The sequence below is a fragment of the Haplochromis burtoni genome, unplaced genomic scaffold (assembly GCF_018398535.1).
Source record: "Haplochromis burtoni strain Fernald_Lab_line unplaced genomic scaffold, NCSU_Asbu1 Contig_14, whole genome shotgun sequence".
NCBI classification, from domain to species: domain Eukaryota; kingdom Metazoa; phylum Chordata; class Actinopteri; order Cichliformes; family Cichlidae; genus Haplochromis; species Haplochromis burtoni.
This window is the reverse complement of record NW_024582375.1, coordinates 3,281,600-3,304,828: the sequence shown is the minus strand read 5'-3', so window position 1 is coordinate 3,304,828 and position 23,229 is coordinate 3,281,600. Positions and strand designations below refer to the sequence as shown.

The 23,229-nt window shown below is 39.3% G+C and overlaps 1 protein-coding gene across 3 annotated transcripts in view; it reads left to right on the top strand.

Moving 5' to 3' along the window:
* tbc1d22a (TBC1 domain family, member 22a) overlaps positions 1-23,229 on the top strand; it is a 158,461-nt gene that overhangs the window by 96,896 nt on the left and 38,336 nt on the right. For all 3 annotated transcript variants that reach the window (XM_005915698.3, XM_005915699.3, XM_042217849.1), the window contains 2 exons: positions 11,295-11,370; positions 20,349-20,476. In XM_005915698.3, coding sequence (XP_005915760.1) covers positions 11,295-11,370; positions 20,349-20,476 — 204 coding nt within the window. The remainder of the gene's footprint in view (positions 1-11,294; positions 11,371-20,348; positions 20,477-23,229) is intronic.

Genomic DNA, 23,229 nt, shown 5'->3' with positions numbered 1-23,229 from the left:
CACGCACGCACGCACGCACACACACACAAGGAGTGATCTGCCAGCTGGTGTGTTTGTGTGTTGTGTGTTTCCTAAGCTTTTTTAATGAGCCTGTGTATGTAGCCACTGTTGGAGGACAACTTAAGATTGAACACATTCACCTGCTTTTATTTTTTTTAATAATTTTCAGTTATACGTTCTTGTCCTGCTTCATCTGTTATTCTTTGACAGATTAAGTAGTATCAAATTAGCTGAACTTGTTTGTGTGACGGGTCAGTGGAAAAGGAGGTGGTAACAGCTGCTGAGGAGAAGAGGTGAGGAGACAGACTGGAATTGAAAAATCAGACACAGAAAGAGTGGATGGATAAAAATTATGTAATAAGGATGGTGGATGCTGGATGAGAACCTTGTTAGCAGGGAGACGAGCAGTGTTGATCGTATTAGGGGGCATGTAAAGCCAGCTCTTACACTGAGGCAGTGTCAGAGTTCACTGATAAGCGAGAACCTTATAACCACCCCTGCCTAATATGCTGCTGGTTCTTCTTGTGCTGCCAAAACAGCTCTGACCTGCTGAACCTTGGAATCTACAAGACTTCTAAGCCGCATGTCCTATGGTATCTGGAGCTAAGACATTAGCCGTGAACTCTTTAGGTCTTGTAAGTGACGAGTTCAGGCCACCACAGATCAGACCTGATCCAGCACATCCTGGTTTTTGCCCACCATTCCTGCATCCAGTGCTTTTCTACCACAATTGTTTATTTACAGCTAAATATATTTCAGCTCAGTTGTTACAAGATAGTTTTTATTCTTTGCCTCTGTGTGGTCGTAATGTGGTCTGGTCAGTGTACTTAACTTAACTGACATTTACTTTTATATAGAAGAGTGTTAACTTATGTAACTCTTGCAAAGTTGTTGAACAAAGGAATGAGTTTGCATTCTATTTAATGTCCTTTTTTAGACTCAATTGAAGTAATACAAGTGATAATATAGCAATCGTTTGCAGCAACAGTCATATTATATAACAAAATAATATGACTTATGACCATATGACTTAGAACTTTGAAAGTGTAGGGACGAAGAACTTCTGTTTAACGGGAAAAGATTTCTGGCAGAACAATGAAGGGGCATTCATATGCTGCAGCTGGTTAGTGGGCAACGAAAAGTAGAGGAAAGAAAAGCTTAGAGAAATGCCAAACAAAGACAGGTGCTAAGTGACCAACAGGATGAATCAGATAAGAATATTCCTTGCTGTCAGGCTACTGATGTTTGCCTACTAGCTTTATTGATAAATGCAGCTTGGTATCATCTGGATAGCAGCGGAAATGTATGCGGTGTGGTTTGTTTGTTTGTTTGTTTTTAAATAACATAAATAGAAGTGGTCCTAGCACACAGCCCTGTGGAACACCATTCGTAACTTTCTAATATAGCACACACAGCACTGTGCATATCCTTTAATCCCAGTCATGTGTTACAGCTTCTGTAATAAACCTTCGGAATGAGTAGTATCTAATGTTTCTCTGAGGTCTATCCAGACAAGCACAGGACAGTTTTTTTGAAGCTATTAAAAGATCATTAGTAACCTTCAGTAGTGCTGTCTCTATGCTACAATAAACTTTTAATCCTTACTCAAACTCTCTAAATAAACCATTCATCTGTAAACGATCACATAAGTGATTTGCAACAACTTTTTTTTGTGGGTTTTTGTGTTAAAGGAAGGCTATGAATGAGTCTGTAATTAGCTAAATCACCAGGATCAAGTACAGGTATTTTAAATAACACTTTAATTACAGCAATGTTGCAATAGCTGTTATTGTTTGCTTCTATGTTGAGCTGAATTGTGTAAGAGACATGGACACACCAGGTTACGGCCTACTTTCTTCAATGACCTTAGTTTTTAGAAGTTACATAAGTGAGAAATGTGGTTTCTGTTAATAGTTTTAGGTAATTAAGGAAACAGGTTCAGATGTAGATGCTGGTCATTTAAGTTCACAAGGTTTGAGAGAGGTTTGTCTCTCTCATTTGTTTGTCTGTTATCAGATACAGTTTATAAGATGTAGAAAAAGCAGATTTGTACTTCAGACTAACACAATATAAAAGAAGATGAAATGTTGTTTTTATATAACCTGTCTTGTTGGGTGGGGTGGGTGGGGGGTTCTGTCCATATATCTCTTTATACTTTAATTTCAGAACCGTATAAATTGATATTTTCCTTTAGTCATTAGACATCCAGACTTCTCAAACTCTAAGTATTGACTAAAAAAAAGGAACTTCTACAAGAAGTTTAAAATTGGCAGCTGGCAATTATCCAAAACCTTTTGATCAAAGACTAAATTCAGACGAATAAAAAAATCAGAGAAAAAGTTCAGAGCCAGCATAAAGTATGACATTAAAGATGGATCTCAGTCCAGTCTAAAACATCTTAAACTGTTTGGTGGACTGCCATTCATTTTAGTATAAATATCCATGATGCTGGGAGGAGGAATCCCAGACTTCCTCTTTACTGTGAGCCTGGGTTCACATTTGGTTTTTACTGAAATTTTCATGACTTTTCTTGCAGCAACGCCAGCAGGTCTAAAACAAGTCCTGAATGGATTGGCACAGCAAAGCTTGGAATGAAAATCTGTGCTTCCCAGATAATAAATCCTTCTCTATAGGGATTCATAACGTCATATATGACAAGTTGTCCATTAACATAACACTGCCGCTATTAATCACAGCTCCTTTAGTGTTAATGAGCAAATGCTAGCAAGATTTGCTAGAAGCTAGCAAATCTAAGAAGCCAGGTCAAGGTTTATTTTAAAACACGCTGCCGCAGATAGCCTCACCAAACCTCTGCCTCAGCCATAGCTCCTTAACCTTGTTGATACTCTTTACTAATAGTCACACTTAGGCTTTTTTAGGCTTAGTATTTCTGCATCTACTTTTATAGAGAGGCTCATTACAAATGACTGTATCCTATTGTAGTGTGTGAAAGGGTGTGTCATTAATTCTGATCGCCAATGTTTATGTATATGCTTTAAGGTGACAAACGTTAATATAAGTGGGCCACTGCTCTAATCCAAAAACCTTGAAGTGGATGCAATCATAGCCCTCCTTAGGAAGGAGGTCCCATCTCATATCCTGCATTAAAAAGTTACTCAAAACATGTAGTCTCTCAGTTTGAAGAAAATCTCACTCACACTCTGAGCCATCAAAGTAGTCACTGCTCTTTTAGTGTGGCTTGTCTTTTGGGTGTTTTTTTCAGTGATGTGGAGGTGCTGCACAATGGCTCTGTGACTAGCACAGTAATATGGTTAATGAGCATCGCAGGAAATTCTCAAAATAAAAAAATAACATTAATGTCTTTATTGAACTGCACTGCTGCACCTCAGATTTTTAGATGACCTTCCTTGTTGCACTGCCAGTACTAGTCTGAGCTTACCGCTCTCACAATCAAGGCCAAGATGCTGAAAGCAGCGTAAAAAATCAGCAGAATAAAATCAGCGCAGTCCTCCTGTAACTTTGAACAGCTGCAGTCTCCACCTTACTACAATCATCATTTCTCTCTCCTTTCTCGTTCTTGTACCAGAATGATGGATCATTGGCTTGTCCTTCAGTCTTCTCTGCGACATTGTGTCCATTATTTTCTACCCTTTATCTTGACCTGTCATCTCTCTCTTTTCCTCCTCCTCCTCCTCCTCCTCCTCACCCTTGCAACGTTGGTTCTGTCCAACTTGCTGATAGACATCCGGTGCCACAAAAGGAGGCAATCTTAGTCCAGCATGGAGCCATTGTTGAGTCTAATAGAATGGACTGTGAGGTGAAGGGGAGCTATTGATTCGGCTGACTGAGAGTGAGCAACACAGTGAACAAAGGAAGAGAGAACGGAAGGCTGTTGACACCCGAGAAAGAGAAAAACAAGACAGTTTATGTTTGTGTGACGCGCCTCCGTCCGTTTATGAGGGGCAGACCGGAGCAGTTCCGCTAAGTTGCTGGGTCAGATGTGGTGAATGGACAGATGGAGAGGGAGGAAGAGAATGCATGAATAATAAAAGGGTGAGAGTTGATTTCCTCGTGTTGCCTCAGCTGATCAAACATCTGACATATTGGATTTGACAAAGACAGGAAGTGAGTGGAAGAAGGATGGGAATAAAAAGAAAGAAAGTAGCAAAGGGGACAAAAATATAAAAAAAAGATTTAAGTGAAGACGAGAATTGGAGAGGGATTGAAACTGGGAGGAGGTGAGGCAACAAGCTATAGGAAAAGAGGAGAAGAAGTGAAAGAGGCCAAAATGCTAAAAAGAGAAGAAAATGCGAGCATATTGTAAAAAAAGTATCTTATTCTCATCACAGATATGTTTGAGGGAAGAAAAAGATAGATCTGACTCCAGTACAATTAGTCACAAAGTAAAATGCAGAACAGCATGGAACAAAATGAAACACCAGGGAACAAGCAAAGCAGAGGAGACATAATAGGTTATTCAGAACACTTAGTCAAGTCTAGCCTCATTAACACTACCAAAGTGATGAAAATAGACGGCGAAATGGAGAACATAAGGCGGAGAGGAAATGACTTCTAGTAGTGGTGGGCGATTAATCGAATTGTATTTTCAATTATGATTTCAGCTTCAATCGCTTATGAAAACGGGACAATCAAGATAAAACCATTATTGCGCTGCGTTTGTTTTCAAAATGACATTCAACTTTTTGCATTGTGCTATCAATCTAGTGCATCCCGGTTCTTTAAACTGGTGCGCTTTTTTTCCTCCCGTACAGCTCATAGTCATTCATTGTATATAATAATAATAATAATAATAATGGATTGCATTTATATAGCGCTTTTCAAGGCACCCAAAGCGCTTTACAATGCCACTATCCATATACTCTCACATTCACACACTGGTGGAGGCAGCTACAGTTGTAGCCACAGCTGCCCTGGGGCAGACTGACAGAAGCGAGGCTGCCATATCGCGCCATCGGCTCCTCTGGCCAACACCAGTAGGCGGTAGGGTAAAGTGTCTTGCCCAAGGACACAACGACCAGGACAGAAAGCCCGGGGATTGAACCAGCGACCTTCCGGTTACAGATGTGCATCCCAACCCCCTGAGCCACAGTCACCCATTTAGCGTAGATCGAACTAAGATGTAAAAAAAGGCGTCTTTTTTGTGTATCTACAGCCAAGTTTAAAGGTCAAGTGTCACATTAAGAAGCCAGTTTATGATTTACTTTTTAGTAAGTGTTACTTTCCTCCAGGCCGCACTATGAGAATCCTGGACAAGAGGAAGTAAAAACTGAAAGTGAAGGTTTTGTAAGTGAGCGTTGTTTGTGTAAGGCAAGACCTTACCCAAACAACCCCCTCAAAAAACCCAACAAACAAACCAATAAAAAGAACCTACTGCATTTTTTCCCCACTTATTTATTTGTTTTTCAGCTCATTTGGCTGAAGGTCCGACGATCTCATGCCATGCAGAGGCATCTGTCGTCTTTCCATCTGTTCACAGTTCACGTCGCTAGTCCTCATAAAATGATCACCTAATGGGTCCTCATACAAACTGTGCTCAGGTCAAGGTCGTGTGTGTGTGTGTGTGTGTGTGTTTGTGTTTGTTTTTTTTTTGGTTGTTTTTTGCAAAACTCTATGAATTGTGATGGATTGCGAGCCAGATGAACTTAACTGATGTTCTGGTTAGCGGATTTCTGTTTGAAGCTCCAATTAATCCACAGTTAAATGTAATACTATAATGTAATTTAAAGTAATTGTAATTACAATTATTATTTTTGCCATATTTGAGTAGCCAAAACAAAACAAAAAGATTTGGAGGTAAAAAGAAAAAAAAAACAGACTAACAAATGAGAACAAAGGAAACAAAGTAGAGGGAGGGATACATTAAGGAAAGGGTCTTAGGTCATTGATAAACTGACATTATTAAAAAAAAAAATTCATTCAAGGGTCAATTTTGATAAAACTATGAAAGATTAAAAGAATGAGAATAAGAAAAACACATATCCTTTCTGCTGCCTTTTTTATGCTATTCTGTGCAGTCAGGCAGAACTGCAGCAGTGCTCCAACACCAAGAGTAGGTACAAGAAAACTGCAAGCTAGCAAACATAGACATAAAGAGTATGTGATAGAAAGTGGAGGGATGAAAAATGTAGTTCGCTCGATGTTTTATGAGAAAGGAAATATATTCAAGTCATTTGCACAAGAAAAATAGAAGAAATGTAATTGAGTTAAAATTGCCTGTTGCCCCAGGTTTGTCTGTTCAGCCGGAGAGAAAAGTGCCTTATGTATGACAAATAATTTACCTCTGGAAAGATTGTTTAAAAAAAAAAAAAAAAGAATGAAAGAAAGGACACGGGCATGAAAATGTAAAGGAAAACAATCAGAAATACCTGAGTGCGCCCGATGCACTTAAATGAGTCATACCTTTAACACAAGCAGATGTAGTGTTCAGCACAAGCAATCATTTTCAAAGTTGCCATTCGAAGATTGGGACCGACAAACATGTTAAGACGGTGTGGATGAGCAAAAAAGTGAAAGCAGTCAGACACATGAAATAAGAAAAATGTGAAGCAAACATAGAAGTCTGATGAGGTTGAAACAACACTGGAAAAAAGAACTGGTGGTGTGACAATAGGACTTTAAAACAAAGAAGAAGAGGGAGAAATGGAGAGCGAGAGAAGGGGACAAGGCACAGGGAGTTGATTAAAGCCAGCAGCTTCAATAATGCAAATGTAATTACTTGTACTGGCCCTCACACTTGCTTAGCACGTAACCGCATTAACACTGGGGTGGTAGAAAAAGAGAGCCGGAGAGACTGAGGACAGAAAATGGAGGCAATGAACAAATGTAAATGAGGAAAAAATAAAGCAAAGTTGAAAGGTGGTTTAGATAGTGAATAGAAAAGTAGAATAGAGGACAATGGACAACATTTTAGAGAGAGAGTGTAGAAGGAAGAGCGGGAAGGTGAGATGATACCAAGTGTCGGGATATCGTAACTGTGAGAAATACAGTTAATTCTCAGGGATAATCAGGGACACTGCTGGCAGCTGTGCTTTAATGTAGCTGTTTCCAAAACTACTAAATGAATTTACTTTCCATCCATCCATCCATTTTCTTCCGCTTATCCAATTCAGAGTTGTGGGGGTGGATCCCTGAAGGTGAGAGTCAGCCTGGACAGGTCACCAGTCTGTCACAGGGCTAACACGTACAGACAGACAACCATTCACGCTCACTTTCACACCTGCGTGCAATTTAGGATTGCCAATTAACCTAACCCCATGTTTTTGGACTGTGGGAGGAGGAAGCTGGAGTACCCGTAGAGAACCCACGCAGATGCCAAGAGAACATGCAAACTGGATTTTCTGACCAAAAGTGCATACACCACTATGTTTCATAGTTGAGTACAAATGAACAAAAATGCGTTACTATACCCATGTTCATAGGAAATAAAATACTGAACTATAGAGCTCGACTGGTTTGTCGGTGGGGCTGATAAGTCGGCCAATATTAGATATTTGTCAGTATATTCTATCACCATTCATAAGGGCGTATTAAGAAAGTTAGGCGATAGGTGATGATGTTACACAGTTTGTCCTACAGAGGTCACTCTGCAGTTTCACTATTGAAAACTTGTTTGAAATGCTGCAAACGCAACTGAGAGTAAACAAGTAATCTGCAATTTGTTGTGACAATAAAACGTGATTATTTTTTAAAAATGAAATGTCACATTGTTGCATTTGAACTCCATAAGGTTCATAAATCCCTATGCATAGCAAATGTTAGGTGAATCTGTTTATTCTTTATGCATCTGAAAGGAAAAATTGGATTTTTTAAATGTTTTTAAATCACTAAATATTGATGTCAATATCAGTTGAACTGGGAGCTTGGGTTTCGAGAAATATGGGAGCATATATTTAATGTTTTTTACAGCTAAGGAATAAAGCAGTAGACCAAAAACATTTGTGTAGAGGTATGCTAAGAATAGTGAAAGTTGCATTCGGGGACTATAAAGTGGTGAAAGGGTGGCGACTAAGGGATAAAGAAAGAAAACTGTAGGAGGAAGGAATGCAGTTTTTACTCTGCCAGCCACTGATGGACTCAGGAGGACACGAGTGCCTCAGTTCTGCTGTGCCTGAAGGACAACTGAAGCTGTTTATTGCTAAATGACTTCTCTTGCCCACCTTTATCCCCCTTTCTCCGTCTCATTTTCTCTCTCCCTCTCTCTTTCTCTGGGATGGTTTGCCACATCAGCTGTTCTCAGACCACACTGAAATGACCCCTCAAGGAAATGTAATCCTCGTTTTGTGTGTGTGTGTTTGGACGTACACGCACACACGCAAAATGCTTATGTGCTGTTTCACACGTGGATTGTATTCTGCAAGTTCAACTTACACTGCCCTCTTTTGTCATTTTATTCATCTTTATTATAAAAGCCATAATATACACACACACTCTCATTTAATCTATCAGCAACCAACTAGTGACTTGCTGCACCTTGTAAAGAGAATGTTTGACGGGCAAATATAGCTTATGTTTAAAGGCAGCATGAATTTTTTCCGTGTAAGTTGGCCTCTCTGCAACATTACACAGTGAGGCTACCTTTCCTAGCTAGCATGATTATGTTACATTTTTTAAAACTATATAGCAATGCTACTTTTATTAACCTGCGTGGTTATGCTGCATTTCCAAAACTATATATGCAACTACTTTTTATCACTGTATCGAGCATGGTTGTGTTACACCTCCAACTCCATACTGAGGCTACTTTTTGCTAGCTAGCATGATTAGGCTACACCTTTGAAACTATATAGCGCAGCTACCTTTTACTGGCTACCACGGTTATGCCACAACTATATGTAATATGAACTTGAACTCTCCTCAGTGCCTGTTCTTTCCTAGAGCTGATTGACTACAAAGGAACATATAATGAATACAATTTTATATAATAACTCTGTTATATTTGTGCATCAGAGCTAGCTACTTAAAGAAGCATTTCCAAATTCTCTTCATTTCCTTATGACACCATAGCTTTTGATCATTAGCCAAAATTAATAAAATAAGATCAATGTTATGAGTCAGAATGTCAATGGAAACAGTAAAATAATCACTTCTTATTATGTAGCCTTTTTTTGAGCACATGACAATACTTGAAAGTCCATTTAGAGCTTTGCAGGCTTATGGATCTCTTGAGTTTTGGTTTTACTTGCAGCTTTATAAAACCACCTCTTCTATCATCGAATTTTAAAACTGGATTTATTTAGCCGAGATGTGGCACAGGAAATCTTTAAAGGATATAATACATGACACGAAGACCTTGGTGATAAGTACCTGCACAACAAATTTGACCCATTCAAGCCTGATCTCCCTTTCTAAGAACCTCATTCGTAATCAGCCTTTTACTTTGCCTGCAAGGTTGGAGCTGCAAATGTTTTGTTATGGCAATATTAGTTAGGTTGCCCATTTCTTTATTTACAGTTTAAAAATGACTTAGGCTTTGTGTGAGGTGTGAAATAGGCTCTGGCAAACACTCAAAATTTCTAATAGCTGCGGCACTTTATAAAAAAATATTCTGAAAGACTAAACGGAAAATTTCAGACCCTTTCACTGTGCGCTGTGATACACAGACGCTCGGGCCAAATAGCTGCGAAACATCAATGTGAATCAAACTGCATTAGTTTTCTCAATGAGGGATCAATTTCACGGCTTGTCGAGCAAATTACAGAGAAATATGACAAATATTCCTGTAATAAAATATCTGCTTGATCTCCTTAGCTTGTGCTTTTATTCCCTTTTCCCTGTACTTTGTTGTTATCTAGTCACTTCAGGTTCACAGGACTTTTATCCACTTGCCAGTCTGACCTTCGCACTCCTTTTTCCCGGTTGCTTGTGATGATTTATACATAGTGTTTGAAGGCTGTTTTGTTCTTGCATTCATTTTTCTTGGGGAGTAAACGAAATGCATAAGTACCAACAAACGTATTAAAGACCAACTATTTAAAGGTAGGGGAGACCGGGGATAGTTGTAACATTTTTGACATTTCTGTCTGTAAATTGGAGCTCTTTTAAGGTAGTGGATTCAAAATGTAATGCAAAGTATTTACATGTCTCTGCTATTAAATAGTGCAGCTATTTTCTCTGCAGCACAATTACCCATTGCATGGTATGGTCTCAAACACAAAGAGTGAAATGTTACAATTAACCCCATAGTCTGGGTTAGTTGTAACATATCCTGGGGTGAAATGTAACACAATGAAATAAGGGTACTAACAAAATATTAACATGTAATCTTTGTTTATTCAACACATGAATGCACTTAGAGCCATTTATGTAGTGTGTGTGTGTGACAGAATGCAGAAATCTAGCTTTTGAACATATTCCAACCCCCCAAAAAAGACAAATTATGGAATTTTCTGCAACTGAATATTTCATTAATTTTGGTTGGTCTTCCTTGAGTTTGGCCTCATTGGCTCAGTGGGCATTATAACCTACAACTCTTGCACCAATTTTGAACATAACAATGAAGCTGAAAAAATGTAGTTGTTCACCAGCATCGCAATTCCATTACTTTTTATCATGGCTTACCTTGGTGTGGTTTGCAAAGTGCTTCAGAAAGATGAGGAAATCTGTTTCTTGCACCCATCCTGATTTATTTCCACTACCAGTACTTCCTACTGGTCCATCTCTGACACAGTGGTCTGCATAATGTATGTGTGGGAACACAAACAGTGAAGTAATTGTGTTGCCAATGGCATTAACCGCATATACAAAAGCGACCAGTGAACCTCTCTCTGCTGATGTCGTTGCCCCAACTTGTTTAATATGAGTTAAAGTAATAGTGTGGTAAGTTGTAACATCTGCATTATTGTTACAACTAACCCAGACTGTTGCTGTTACAACTGACCCAGACTCCTATAGCCATGAACTAGCTAACATTACAGCCAACGGCTAAAACACTAGCTCTAAAGACCTACACAGAATATATCCCCATAGACATACAAATAACATAATTTAAGTTTGATGAGTTTAACTGCAAAGCAGATAATGCTATTAAACATAGAAATAAAGTAGAAAAACTTACTTTTTGGCATACAAATTACTTTTTTTCATGTTAAATTGTCTGTGTTTGACAAAATGTGCTGATTTTTCACATGTGATAGCAGAACTGAGATTGGGCATGCACAGGATGAGTCACATCATTTGAAACTTAGCCCTGATTGGAGAAATTGGAAGTGTTACAACTGACCCACGTTACAACCATCCCCGGTCTCCCCTACTTTTACTGTTGCTTTATGAGCCTTAGGCCATTTTGACTGTGTGCTTTTTCTTCTATTCCTCAGGACAACTATACATTTGCTCAGCCAGGCATCCAGAAAAAAGTCAAGGCCCTAGAGGAGCTGGTCAGCAGGATTGATGGTGAGTCATCTGCCTGGCTTCCATCCGTCCATTCATTCATTCACCCATCCATAAAGTACTTTCTGTTCACTGCTCTTCTGTTCCGATTTAATTTCTACTTACCCGTTCTTGCTTTTCTGATTGTTTAAGTTCTTTTCCTTTCCATTGCTTCCTATATTACCCACTTTTTTTTACATTTAACATTTTCATGTAAAACACGAAAAATACATAGTGTGTTCCACAATCATTCTATTTTTCTTTGTAATAGTCAGCATATAAAGGACTGATCGAGCGAGCCACAATGACATTTTTGAAGCCTTATCATTAGCATTATAGCCTGGACCTGATCATTTTTCAGAGTGAGGGTAAGATGTTATCTCAGTTAGCAAGTTACAGCCACAGACTGGACATAAACACCTGCTAATTAAAAAAAACAAAACATACATCATGATAATTTAATTCACCAACACCAAAGCACAAACTTATGGGACCATCTGGACCTCACAGTAAGCCATCTTTATCCTGGTACCAAGCTGTAAACATCCTGTTTTCAAGCTCGAGACCAGTCTTTTAACGTTAGGAACCAGCCTCGAGGGGCCATTGGAGGAACTGCAGTTTCTTGCATTCAAGTGTTGGTTTCATTGTTCAGCTCCAGAAGTTTCTGCTTGGGGAAAATGGAGGGAGAATATGAAGAAAATGTTGTTTATTATGTGTTTTCATCTGTTTTTCTTGTTTGTTTGCTTTTGGAAATGTATTGTTCTTATCTAGAAGCCGTTTCTAGTCCAGCCAGGGAAATCTTAACTTTGTATATTTATGTACATTTTATATATTAAGACTATTGAGTATATTGGCTTCTGCATTCCCCCTCTAATAACATTAACCAAGTCATTAACTTCAAGTACCCTAGTAGGACTTTACTGTATGCATATAAATATCCGCTTGTTGCAGAGAGGAGGTGGAAGTGGGAGTAATTGGGCTGATTTGACACTCTGCAAGGTACCGCAAATGTAAAATGAATAAAGAGAGAAAGCAAAAATAACTCAGCATGCCCTTAATGAGCCCACCCCCCAACTTTGACTTAACACTTAAACTCTTTGTTTTTTAAAAAATGTATGTGTTAGAACTGTATATATTACACACCAGCCAGTTACATTTGCTTTCACACCTTAATTCTTCCAGGCTTATCGTCACTTTCTAATGACATGACATGAGAATTGTCTCTCGCTAATTTTCATTCCACTCGGCTGTCTGGAAACGCGTACGTGCTAGTGACTAATAGCACAAACCAGAGGCCTGCTGAGGCCTGGAAGTTAATGTATGCACACCGAGTGTACTCATACGCAGCTCAGTGACATTTCACACATGCTCTCAACTCGGTGTTAATTAGCAAAGCTACTTTTCCCTCTCTGGTCCCGTTGTCTTTTCCATTTTGTCCAAACAGTACACACGTCACCTGGTTTGAAATAGTTTTCCATCCAAACTTTGTCACTTAAAACTCGTGCGAGGTTTGCAGCAGCCCCACGATGCATTGTGCAAAACAAGGGCTTATCAAAGCAGGCTTTTGTACAATGGTCATGTTCCCGGCTAACCTTGGTGCCGTCCCACCACCCTGTCACCCGCTCTGTCAGCCACAGGGAGGGGAGGACTCATCCTCTGCATCCAAATGAATGGAGGGTGTGTGTTTGTGCACGCGTGTTTGTGTGTGCGCAGGAATGTGAATGTCAGAAAAAGTTAGCGAGCAAATGCAGGCCTGTCTGTTTGCATGTGTGATTGTGACAGAAGAGGTCCGTTGAAGAGCATGCACGTACGACGGTTGGTGTGTGTTTAAAAAAAAAAAAAATTGTGCGTACACTTGTGTTTGTGTGTGTGTTTGAGTGAAATACACAGACACACACACGGGAAGGGAAAAAGGAAGAAGAAAAGTCCTCCACCTCATCCGCAGTCCACTTCACCCCACCCCCACCCCACAACAGCAACGACATAAAAAAAATGACTCGACATCTTTACTGTATCTTTTTCCATAAGTGCCCTGTCATCATAGTGGGGGCAGAGAAATTTTATACCTCGCTAGGTTGACATTACCAGCTCTAATGAGATCACAGATAGCTTTTATCTTGTGTTACGGGATTGTTTTTCGCCCTGCTGTTGACATACCATCTGTTTTGAGAACAATAGCCTCTCATCGTTTCCAAAATGACCTATCAGCGCTTATCAGATGCAGGTTTATCCAGAGTGGTGTGTATTTTGATAGTGGGGTGGGGTCTTGTCTTATCCTAGTCCAGTGGTTCCCAAACTTTTTTTTGCTAGGCCCCCCTTTGTTTTACAAGAAAAGTGTTCCCATGTGCAAAAAGGGCTTTTTCTGTCCCTGCCTTTCAGAATAAAAGCCTCAGATTGCTACATAGTTTGTTTGCTGTCCTCCAGAAGAGGGAAAAGGAACTTAGTTAATACGCAACTGAAGAACATCTTACACAAATATGGTGAAGTGATTCATGAATAAATATTAATATAAATATTTTAGAATATTTCTGCAATTAGAAAAAAGTTAGAAACACAAAGCAGAGTTCTCTAAAACAAAAGAAACAAACATTCATAGTTCATTAGAAGAAGACAAGCCTACATTTGTATGCAGCACTGTTATCGACTTAATCAGCCAGACTTCCTTTTTTAATCTTTTGCACAAAGAGGAGCACAGCTATCCATCCATCCTTTTTCTCTCACTTATTCTTATGTTAATTAAAATGAAATATTTGTATTAATGTCAGGTAAGAATAACTTTAAAGCAACACCTCTAAGAAAAAGATTCATTTTAGTGATGGAGATGATTGAAAGTTTTAGCGGATATGGATCTTGCAACTATAATATTCACTATTAATGCTACTGTGAACTAATATCTTAGTGGGTACAATGGAGAAAAACACTTATAAAGGGGTCGAAATTAAGCCTGGTCTAATGGAGGTTAGATATTGTTCATAACTATATTTCAGACATATTTGAAGAACAATTTCAGTTAATAATTCACATTTTTACCACTCAAAGTATTTGAAAAACCATGTACTGACATTTAGAGGAATTTGCTGTATGTGGCTAACTCTAGTAGCTGCTACCATTAGCTAGTTCCTCACCAGGAGCCTATGCTAAATGCAGCTGCACTGCTCCCTTTGCGTGGGGTTATGCCAGTTTGCTCTCACATAACTGTCTGCCATTCTTTCTTATTGTGTCTTGCTAATTTTAAAACTAATTGCTTTGGCTTCAGAAACATCTGAGATCAAACAGTTAACCAGTGAGGGCAAGAATAATTAGTTACAGAGTTACAGAGAGTGCAGTTTTTCATGACTTTCATAAGACAAACTGAGTAAACGGTAAGTCGTAATAAAATTACCTTCTCTTCTAAGCAGAAGAAGGAGGTGAAGTGACCAAAAAAAGTGAAATGGCAGTCGCTGAAGGAGAGGCAAGAATACTGTGATCAAACGACGTGTGCGTGTGCGTGTGGATACTCTATTCCTGTGAGGTTTGTGTTTAATTACAGTGACACAAATTTAATCCCAGAGAGGAACAAATGGTTCTGGATTTGTGCCAGGAAGCCCCGGCCTGTCCTCAACATTTGGTCGATTTAGCGACGCTAATCTTTGGTGTTCACCCAAAGAAATCCCCAAAAATGCTATTTCAACATCGTGACTGCATTCAGTATATTACAGACCTGGACAGACATGGATATTAAAACCACTCAAATAATCTTTTTTGTTCTCCATGCACTTTATTTCTCAGTACAGTATAAGCTCATATTGAACTTGAAGTAGGGAGACCAAAAACAAACTGCAAGCACTTGTTAAAAATGAAAGATGTTTATTACTTTGCTTCTTTACTTTGATTCGTGGAGTTGAAAGAGCTGTTGACATCGTTTCTAATCTTTTACTTCGAGACGCCTTCATTTCTGCCTCTGCCTGCCCGTCCCTCGGTCGCTCCTCCTCTGTAATTATCCTACTTTTAATAAGTGACGCTAACTCCCATTAGCCTTGCTTAACGCTAGCACATGTTCCTCCTCAAAAGAACAGCCAGTCTGTCAGCATGTAATGTTTTTCTGATCTCTTTATCGCTCCCTTATCTCTGTCTGTGTATTTGTTACATGCAAGTGCATTAGCGCGAGTTCATCAACATGCAAATTGCTAAAAGGTGAATTTATTTATGCAAATGAGGGGATGTACTTGCAGCATGCGTGCCTGACTTTAGTAGAAAGGCTGGTAGCTGCACTGTGAGACTGTATTGCATAATGAGAAGCAAGGAAAGCTGTTCTCATATGTTTGGGGGGAAAAAAATCTTTAGCTAATTTGGCTTTCTTGTGCGGTAGTTTTGTTTTAGTATTTTATGTTCCCAAGATTTAAGTGTTTTGTTTTTTTCTAAACTGCAGCAGTATGTTTGGCTTCCTTTTGTTTTCCCCCTCGTCAACCAAAGGCCCCCACCTCCCGTTTATTTTTTTACGCCTTATGTTCAGGCCAACTGTGATGCCATTTAACCTGATTTTTTTCTTTTTGCTTGCTTGTTTGTTTCATATCTTCCCACACAGTCCTCCACAACCCCGAGATACTATCATTTGCAAGTTTTCTAACATTTTCTTTTTCAAACGATTCACAGATTTCTTCACCACAGTCGTTTCAGACCCTTCTTATCCAAAGCCTTACCGCCACGGTGCAAATCTGCTATCACATTGGTCACTTGTGTTTTCAACTTTTGAGGGCACAAGGTGGAATTTTTGCATATTACGTGGCCTTTCTTTTATGTGAAGTAAAATGGAAAATAAAAGTCTGCTCTCGCTGTGCTTTGTGCTGATTTAACTTTTTCATTTTATAGAGCTGTGTCGTGCAGGAGAGCGTCAGAGTGTCTGTGTAACAGTTAAACAAATAAAGTGGGATTTGGGGAAGCTAGAGACACACACAACAGTCAAGATGTGTACACACAGCATGTCCGTCTAATTAGTTTACTCCCTGCAGAAGGAACCAAGCCTGTGTCTGAAGTAAATAAATCTTAACTCCTTTATACTTAGGTACAACTTCACTGCATGCCATTTTAAGATGAGATAAGATATGAGATACTTCAAACCATATTTGGGCAACTATTTTACATTTTTTAATTCTGTTACAGCAGTTGAAGTAATATTTAAAAAAAAATATTAATCTGTCCTTCTGGCAGCAGAGCTGAATCAGTCTGCTAGAGAAAGTGGGCCAGAGGGTGGTCAGGATTATCTGTGATGGATAACAGTCATTTCAGTGACCTCCTCTCCACCACAGCTTTAAAAGTGCACAGTTGGCAGCCAATCGCAGAGCAGCCTTCCTAATCATTTTATCAGTCTGCCAGTGTCACCTGCTCCAATGCTGCTCCCCACAGCAGACCCAGTGCGCGGCATTTGCCTAACTGTTGGTTTTTTCTTTTTTTTTTCAGCTTTGTTGTTTGCATCTGTTTGAGCGAATTATGCCACCCGAGCAGAGTTTACTAGTGAGAAGCCCGTCACTCTTAATTTGAAAGTTTAGTTGATGCCTTTCAGTCCTCTTTGTGTTTTCCTCACTATCTGGGAAGGTTGCTATTCTAGCAGTTCCTCATATGATTCAGTTATCTCTCTCTCTTTCTATTCTCTCTTTCCTGGGTTCGCAGTTGGTAACAGTAGCTCAGGGATACTCTAACCAGAACCTGCAGCAGGTAAAGAGTGGGTCATGTACAGCTATGCCAAGCCCACTGAGGCTACAGAGTGGAGCAGGGACTACTTTTGGCAGCTGCAGTCCAAGATGGTGGAGTTGGAGTTAATCCACAGGATGAGAGACTCACTGGAGAGGCAGCTAATTAGATTGCTAAGTTATTTATTTGTCACAAAGTGCTTGGCAGCCTTATAAATGCTTATAACCATAAAAAATTCATACATCCATCCCTGCTGCTTGGCAGGTGCAGACAGTGACAAATGCTGACTAGTCGGCAGGATCGCGGTTATGAAAAATGAAAAGCTACACTGTAAATACGCTAGGTACGCATCAAACAAAAGGCGAGCAAATTCAAAATAAAACCGGTGTTTTAGAAAAAATGAAGACCGCAAGAAGCTAAAAGAAAGAAATGAAAGGGGGAGGAGGAGAGGATAAAGAGAGCGTGCGAGTGTAATTACTTTTTATACCAAGCAAGGCAGAATTGGCCTCATCAGCAGAATCCGAGGAGCTTCTCACTAGTTACTGTACGACCTCTGACCTTCTACTGACCTTCTACTGCCCGACAGCCAGAGGCTACGGTCTGCCGTGGAGAGCAGACTAGCCTGCTCTGTGGCCTCCGTCCTCAACTTTAACCAGCAGTTGGAGGGAAGACAAGACTCATCAGTCAATCAGTGTCTATGAGACATGTCATGCTCAACCTCCCCGAGCCCTTCTAACAACCCTGCCCAGTATGCTGAGCGCTGTGTGCCAGCCAGACGGCTAAAAAGTCACGAGTTTAAGCGCCTCACTTTTTTTTCCCTCTATCATTTTCACTGTCCCACCCCACCACGATATCATCTCATGACAAACGACTCCTCCTTTCCACCACTCCCCCACCCCCACCGCGCACCTCTTCCCCTTTGTGTTTGGTGAAGCCGCTAATATTAGGCAGAGCAAGTTCATTAGTGTAATTTAACATTGTCTAAAGTTGTTCCACTCTCTCCCTTTCTGTTTGGCAGCTAGCTCAGATCTGCCACCATGATGCATTTGCCGTTAATGAGCTAGCCTTGTTTATGCTTTTACAGCAGCATGTGATAATTAAACTGCACAGAGGAGTGTGAAATAATAGCTTTGTGTTTACTTTGCGCCTTTGCTCATGTGGTGGAGTGTGTGCATTTCTGTTAGATATGTACGTAAGCTGAGGAAGACATGTGCCAATCAAGTGCTGGAAATCAACAACGTATGTGGTATCTTGTCTATAAGGTTTTGCCAATTAAAGGTTAAAAGCTGAATTTGTGTGTGTGTTTGTTTGTGTCCTTGTGCATGCCAGTCAGCCCTGATTAAGAGCCCAGAGTGTCAGGGAAAAGGATGGGATAGTTCCTTGCTAACTGTTTTTTTTCCTTCATAGATTCCCTGACAGCTCTGTAATTACAGCTCTATTATGAAGTGTGTGTGTCTAGGAGAATGAGTGTCATGGGTTTGATGACTGTGGAACAGGGAGTCGCTGAATATTGAGTGGTATTTTTAATCTTTTGTTATGTAAAGGCGCATTAAACAAACATTTATCAGGAGCAGGGGAAGGAACAAAGGCAGCCATTCTCACAGTCACTCCCTCACACACCGCGAGCTTCTTCTTCTTCTTCTTTTTTTTTTTAAACAGACGTTTCCGTGTCTCATCCATTTTTCCCTGTGAGCGTCGGTGCCAGCGTGCCGCGCCATGACACTGACACCGCAACCGCCTATTGAGAACGTGTTGAGATGCCATATGCAACATATGGTCTGTTTTTTTGTTTGGTGGTTGGAGACATGAGCTGAACCAATTGTAGGAAGGAATAAACAAAACACTGTTTTAAGGGTACGAGGAGTCTCCGAGTTGGCGCCTGTTGTTCAGCTGTTTGTCGATGGGAACTGAGCAGCAGTGATGCCACAAGAGTTAAAATAATGGAGGAAATTAGAATCCAGCTTACCTAAAATACAGGTCTGTGTCTTCATTACAGCAGACTTGGAAGTTTCTGCTACTTTGAGATTGCTTTATAGTACGTAGCCTGCTCTGCTCCTTCACAGAAATACGGCGTAAACAGCAGCTTCTATGATAGGTTCGTTTGGTAGCAATGTACCGTGTAAGCACAGTTTATTGATTGGGGCAAGGATGATGCAATTCAGACGCACTGACACACAAGTTTAAATGCAAAAACCCCACAAAAACACAACTTTGCCCACTACGGCGTGCGCTCTGTGGGGATTTAATGCAGGAGTAAAAATCTTTTAAAGCCTTGGCCTCAGGGCAGCAACCAAAAAGGGAATAAAAAGCTAAGGTTTTGTCAGACGGTACCTATGTTTTCATGATTTTGCATCATTGCTAACTCGGTGCTTCTTTCACTGTATTTACCTGCATGCAGCCAAACTCTGCTCAAACACGATTGGTCGGTGGGACTTACAGAAATTACAGATGGAAAACCTGAGCCAAGAGTTGCCTACAGATACTGTATCTGCACATCTATATGCACATAGAAATATACTGAGTTAACTCCACATGCACTCTAATTGTGCTAGATATCACTGCAGTCACCCTCATACTTCCAAAGGAAAACAAAACACAAACACTGATTCAAAAGCTTTGACCATTTCTGTAATTTTCTATCTCTGCAGTAAAATAAACATCACTGATGCAGAGAGGTCAATCTGATGGTATAAAGCTTAACACTTAGAGTCCCAGGAAGTTGAACCCCATCTTTAGAAATCCACTGAAATGAAATGTTTTTGAGGACAAAGTGTCTTTCGACAAGGTTAAGGTCACATTTGACATTTGCGTTATTCAGATTGACTTGGGTTAGAAGTCAGCATAATACATTTTTAATCAGTTCCTGCTCAAAGCAGTCGTGTCAAAGAAATAATTACTACACGCCCTATACGTTACATACATCCATGCCTTGGCTCCTCACCTCTGGATGCCATTGACCTACTTTATATGCATTTCATTCCTCGGCGCAGCGGCCTGCAATTGCTTTAGAGGGTTGTTTAACAATACAATTATACTTCCATTTTTCATCCTGGTTTAGCTTTTCTGAGACAGTTTTGATAGCTCTGTAATTACATCTCTGTTATGAGGGAAAGGCTGTGCGTGTGATAGTGACTGCAGCAGTAATTAACAGAGAAGGGAGTTCTGAAGGAATCTGTCTAGCTACGTACTTGTTACTGTCACCTTTACCATAGATAGAGTATTTTTTTTCTTTGCCGCTCCATGCAGGATCTCTGCTGTTTTGCTTTTGTCTTTACACAGAAAACTGATGGAAAAAGTTTAAATATATATATTTTTTATTATTATTATTTTGTCAGAATCTGTGCACCGCCACATGCAGCAGTACGAGGTGGAGTACCTGCAGTTTGCCTTTCGCTGGATGAACAACCTCCTGATGAGAGAGTTGCCATTACGATGCACAATCAGACTGTGGGACACCTACCAGGTACAACAAAGTTATTGTTATTCTGCTTTCTTTTTGTTTTCACTTTATTTGTATGTGTTTGGTTTGCAAGTTTTCAAAAACTTGATAATCTCTTACTGTTTTGATATCAATTACATCTCAGCCAGAGCACTATGATGCACCATTATATCGACGTTCTTCTTTTAACATTACAGATTTTCTCCATGGTGTTCTTGATTATACAGGGCTGGTTGTACAGCTTTACTTTGCTGCTTGGGCCCACCGCACAGTCTTGCTAGTAAAAGTTTACACTTCAGTTTGACAGAGGGGTGTTATTTGTTCATGACATAGAAATGTTTAAAAGTGGGAATAATAAACATTCCTGAAGCATCTGGCAAAGAAATCTCCATGTGTGAGACAAAAGTTTTACCTGAGTTAACTTATGGCTCAATTTTTATTTATGCATGAGTGCCACAGTTAAAGCTTTACGTCAGACTGTGAGAGACAATCATAATCTCCTTCAAACAAATCTTGACTCTTTTTTTTTGTGACATTTACACTGAGCTTATAAGCCAGCTTGTAGAGTCAGAGACAGATTTTTAACCTTGATCGGAATGGTTGAAAAAAAACCCCCATAATGCTTGCTTATATGTGTATGTACATCTATATGTATTTCTAATCCACAGATGTAAAATAGCACAATGCACATTTATTAAACAAAGGCCTTAAAAAATCTAAAATTGGCTTAAATTTACATAAGATTTGTAAAATTTTCACAATCACCAGACTATTGTTACTATATATTATATTGCAGGAGTTATGTGTGATCTCAATATTATAGCCATAATGTTTTTGCATCCACAGTATAATTTAGAAGGCTGTAGAAGGAGAGCAGCCAGTAACAGTTAACCTCGACCCCACATACAGCGATTAAGGATTCAGCATATTGAATATAACTGTTCAGATATTTGATATAAAAGAAGGAAAAAAAACAATGTTTGTTTGTTTGGTTTTTAAGTTGTAACATTTGCTTCTTTATAGATTCCACTACTGTTTTTAGGTTTTTATATGTGAAAAAAATATTAAACCTACATTAGCTAATTTATTGGTAAGTGTGGGTATGTATTTGGGTTGGGGGGACTTCCCAACATTTATACCTAGCATGGGATCAAATTAAGAGGCTTGCAGTGCACGGATGGAAACTCCAAAGATCTTAAAGAAGAGAAAGGCTTTACTAGTCGGCCTTCAGTCGTTAGTCTGTGAAAATGGAAAGATGCAAGATCAACCTCGAGAAAAACGATTATGAAATGTTTAAAAAGCAAACTGCACTTTAAGTCTAATAATCTTTCTACATTATATAAATACATGTAGAAAATGTTCTTAAACCCAAATAAATATGGACAATTTGACCTTTACTATTATTATAACTGGTACCAGTTTACTTGCATGGGCATAACACATTTTTTTTTTTACCATTGCCATTTAGATACTGAATTTAATTTAAAATATAATTTTTAAGTCTTAAAATTAAATTGAACGTCTTCATACCCGTAGACTCCCTGAGAGAGTGTAATGCTTGTTAGGTTACATGAGAAGTGTCGAAGGAAAAGGAATGAAAACCAAGTTTGAAATAAACTTCTCCCAGTGATGGCTCTGTGCCAGGCCTTTGCAAAAACACGTATAAGCATCTTTGTTGCTGTCGTCTTGCAGTCACAGTTGTTGTTATTCCTGCTGCCTGTTCTCAGCGTCTTCACCATGACTCAGAGTTTCTGTCCTCTTCTTTTCCTTACGTATTGTTCTTATCTTCCGTTACAGCTGAAAATGCTGATGTTTCTCGTCACATAACCTTTAGCTCGTGTCATTTGTGTTTGCGTCACTGAAAAAGAGACTGCAAGTCTTGCGAGTCTAAATCAGACATTTTTCATAAATCTGAAGTATTTTGCTGTGTGAAATGTAGAATGTAGTAAAGTGAATGAAGGGAATGTGAAGGAGTAAAGTCTGCAGAAAGATTCAGATTGACTGCAGTAAAAATAGACGCGTACAAGAACAGAATTATTAGGGAACTAAAACAGAAAAGTTAAACATGGGCATGTTGCAGCTGAAGTACATAGTTCACTGCCAACAAGCCATAGCTAGTAGTAAACAAATATGGTCAAAATCTGTATGAGCTCTGGCTTTGGGGAGTATAACATAGATCGCAGCTGGCACACAAAAGGGACATGGCAGAAGCATGTTTGTGCTGTGCTTGAATTAAAACACCTTCAGGGTATTTGAGGTCCACAGTGAATCAGATTTGTCCTTTCCATAAAAAAAGTCTGTGTTGTTGTTTATCCAATCTTCTCCCATGAATGTCGAGTTATATATTTTAATTAATCACTCACAGTTTACTGTGTGAAAGAGGAATTGTGATAGAAGTAATAGCTAATGAGTCCAAATTGTAACGTAGTAGAGAAACACAATAAGCTAAAAGTAATCCAAGGAAGGGGCAAACCGGGAGAGCTACAGATTAACAAAGGAAAGGGAGCGATATTTCTATACATGCACATTATAAGGATAAGGATTAGTGGATACATGTGGGAATGTGACAAAGTCTAAACAGTAAAGTAAAGCAAGTCACAACTACCAAAGTAAAACAGCAAATAGCCCACCCCTCCATAAACAGTAACTGGAACCTAAATATAACAAGAACGAAAGATTCAAGTTACTAGAATCTAAAGAAAATACAACCTCGACCTAACAATAATCAAACATTATGTGTGTAGAATCAGAACAAAATCAAACCAAACAAATTTCAT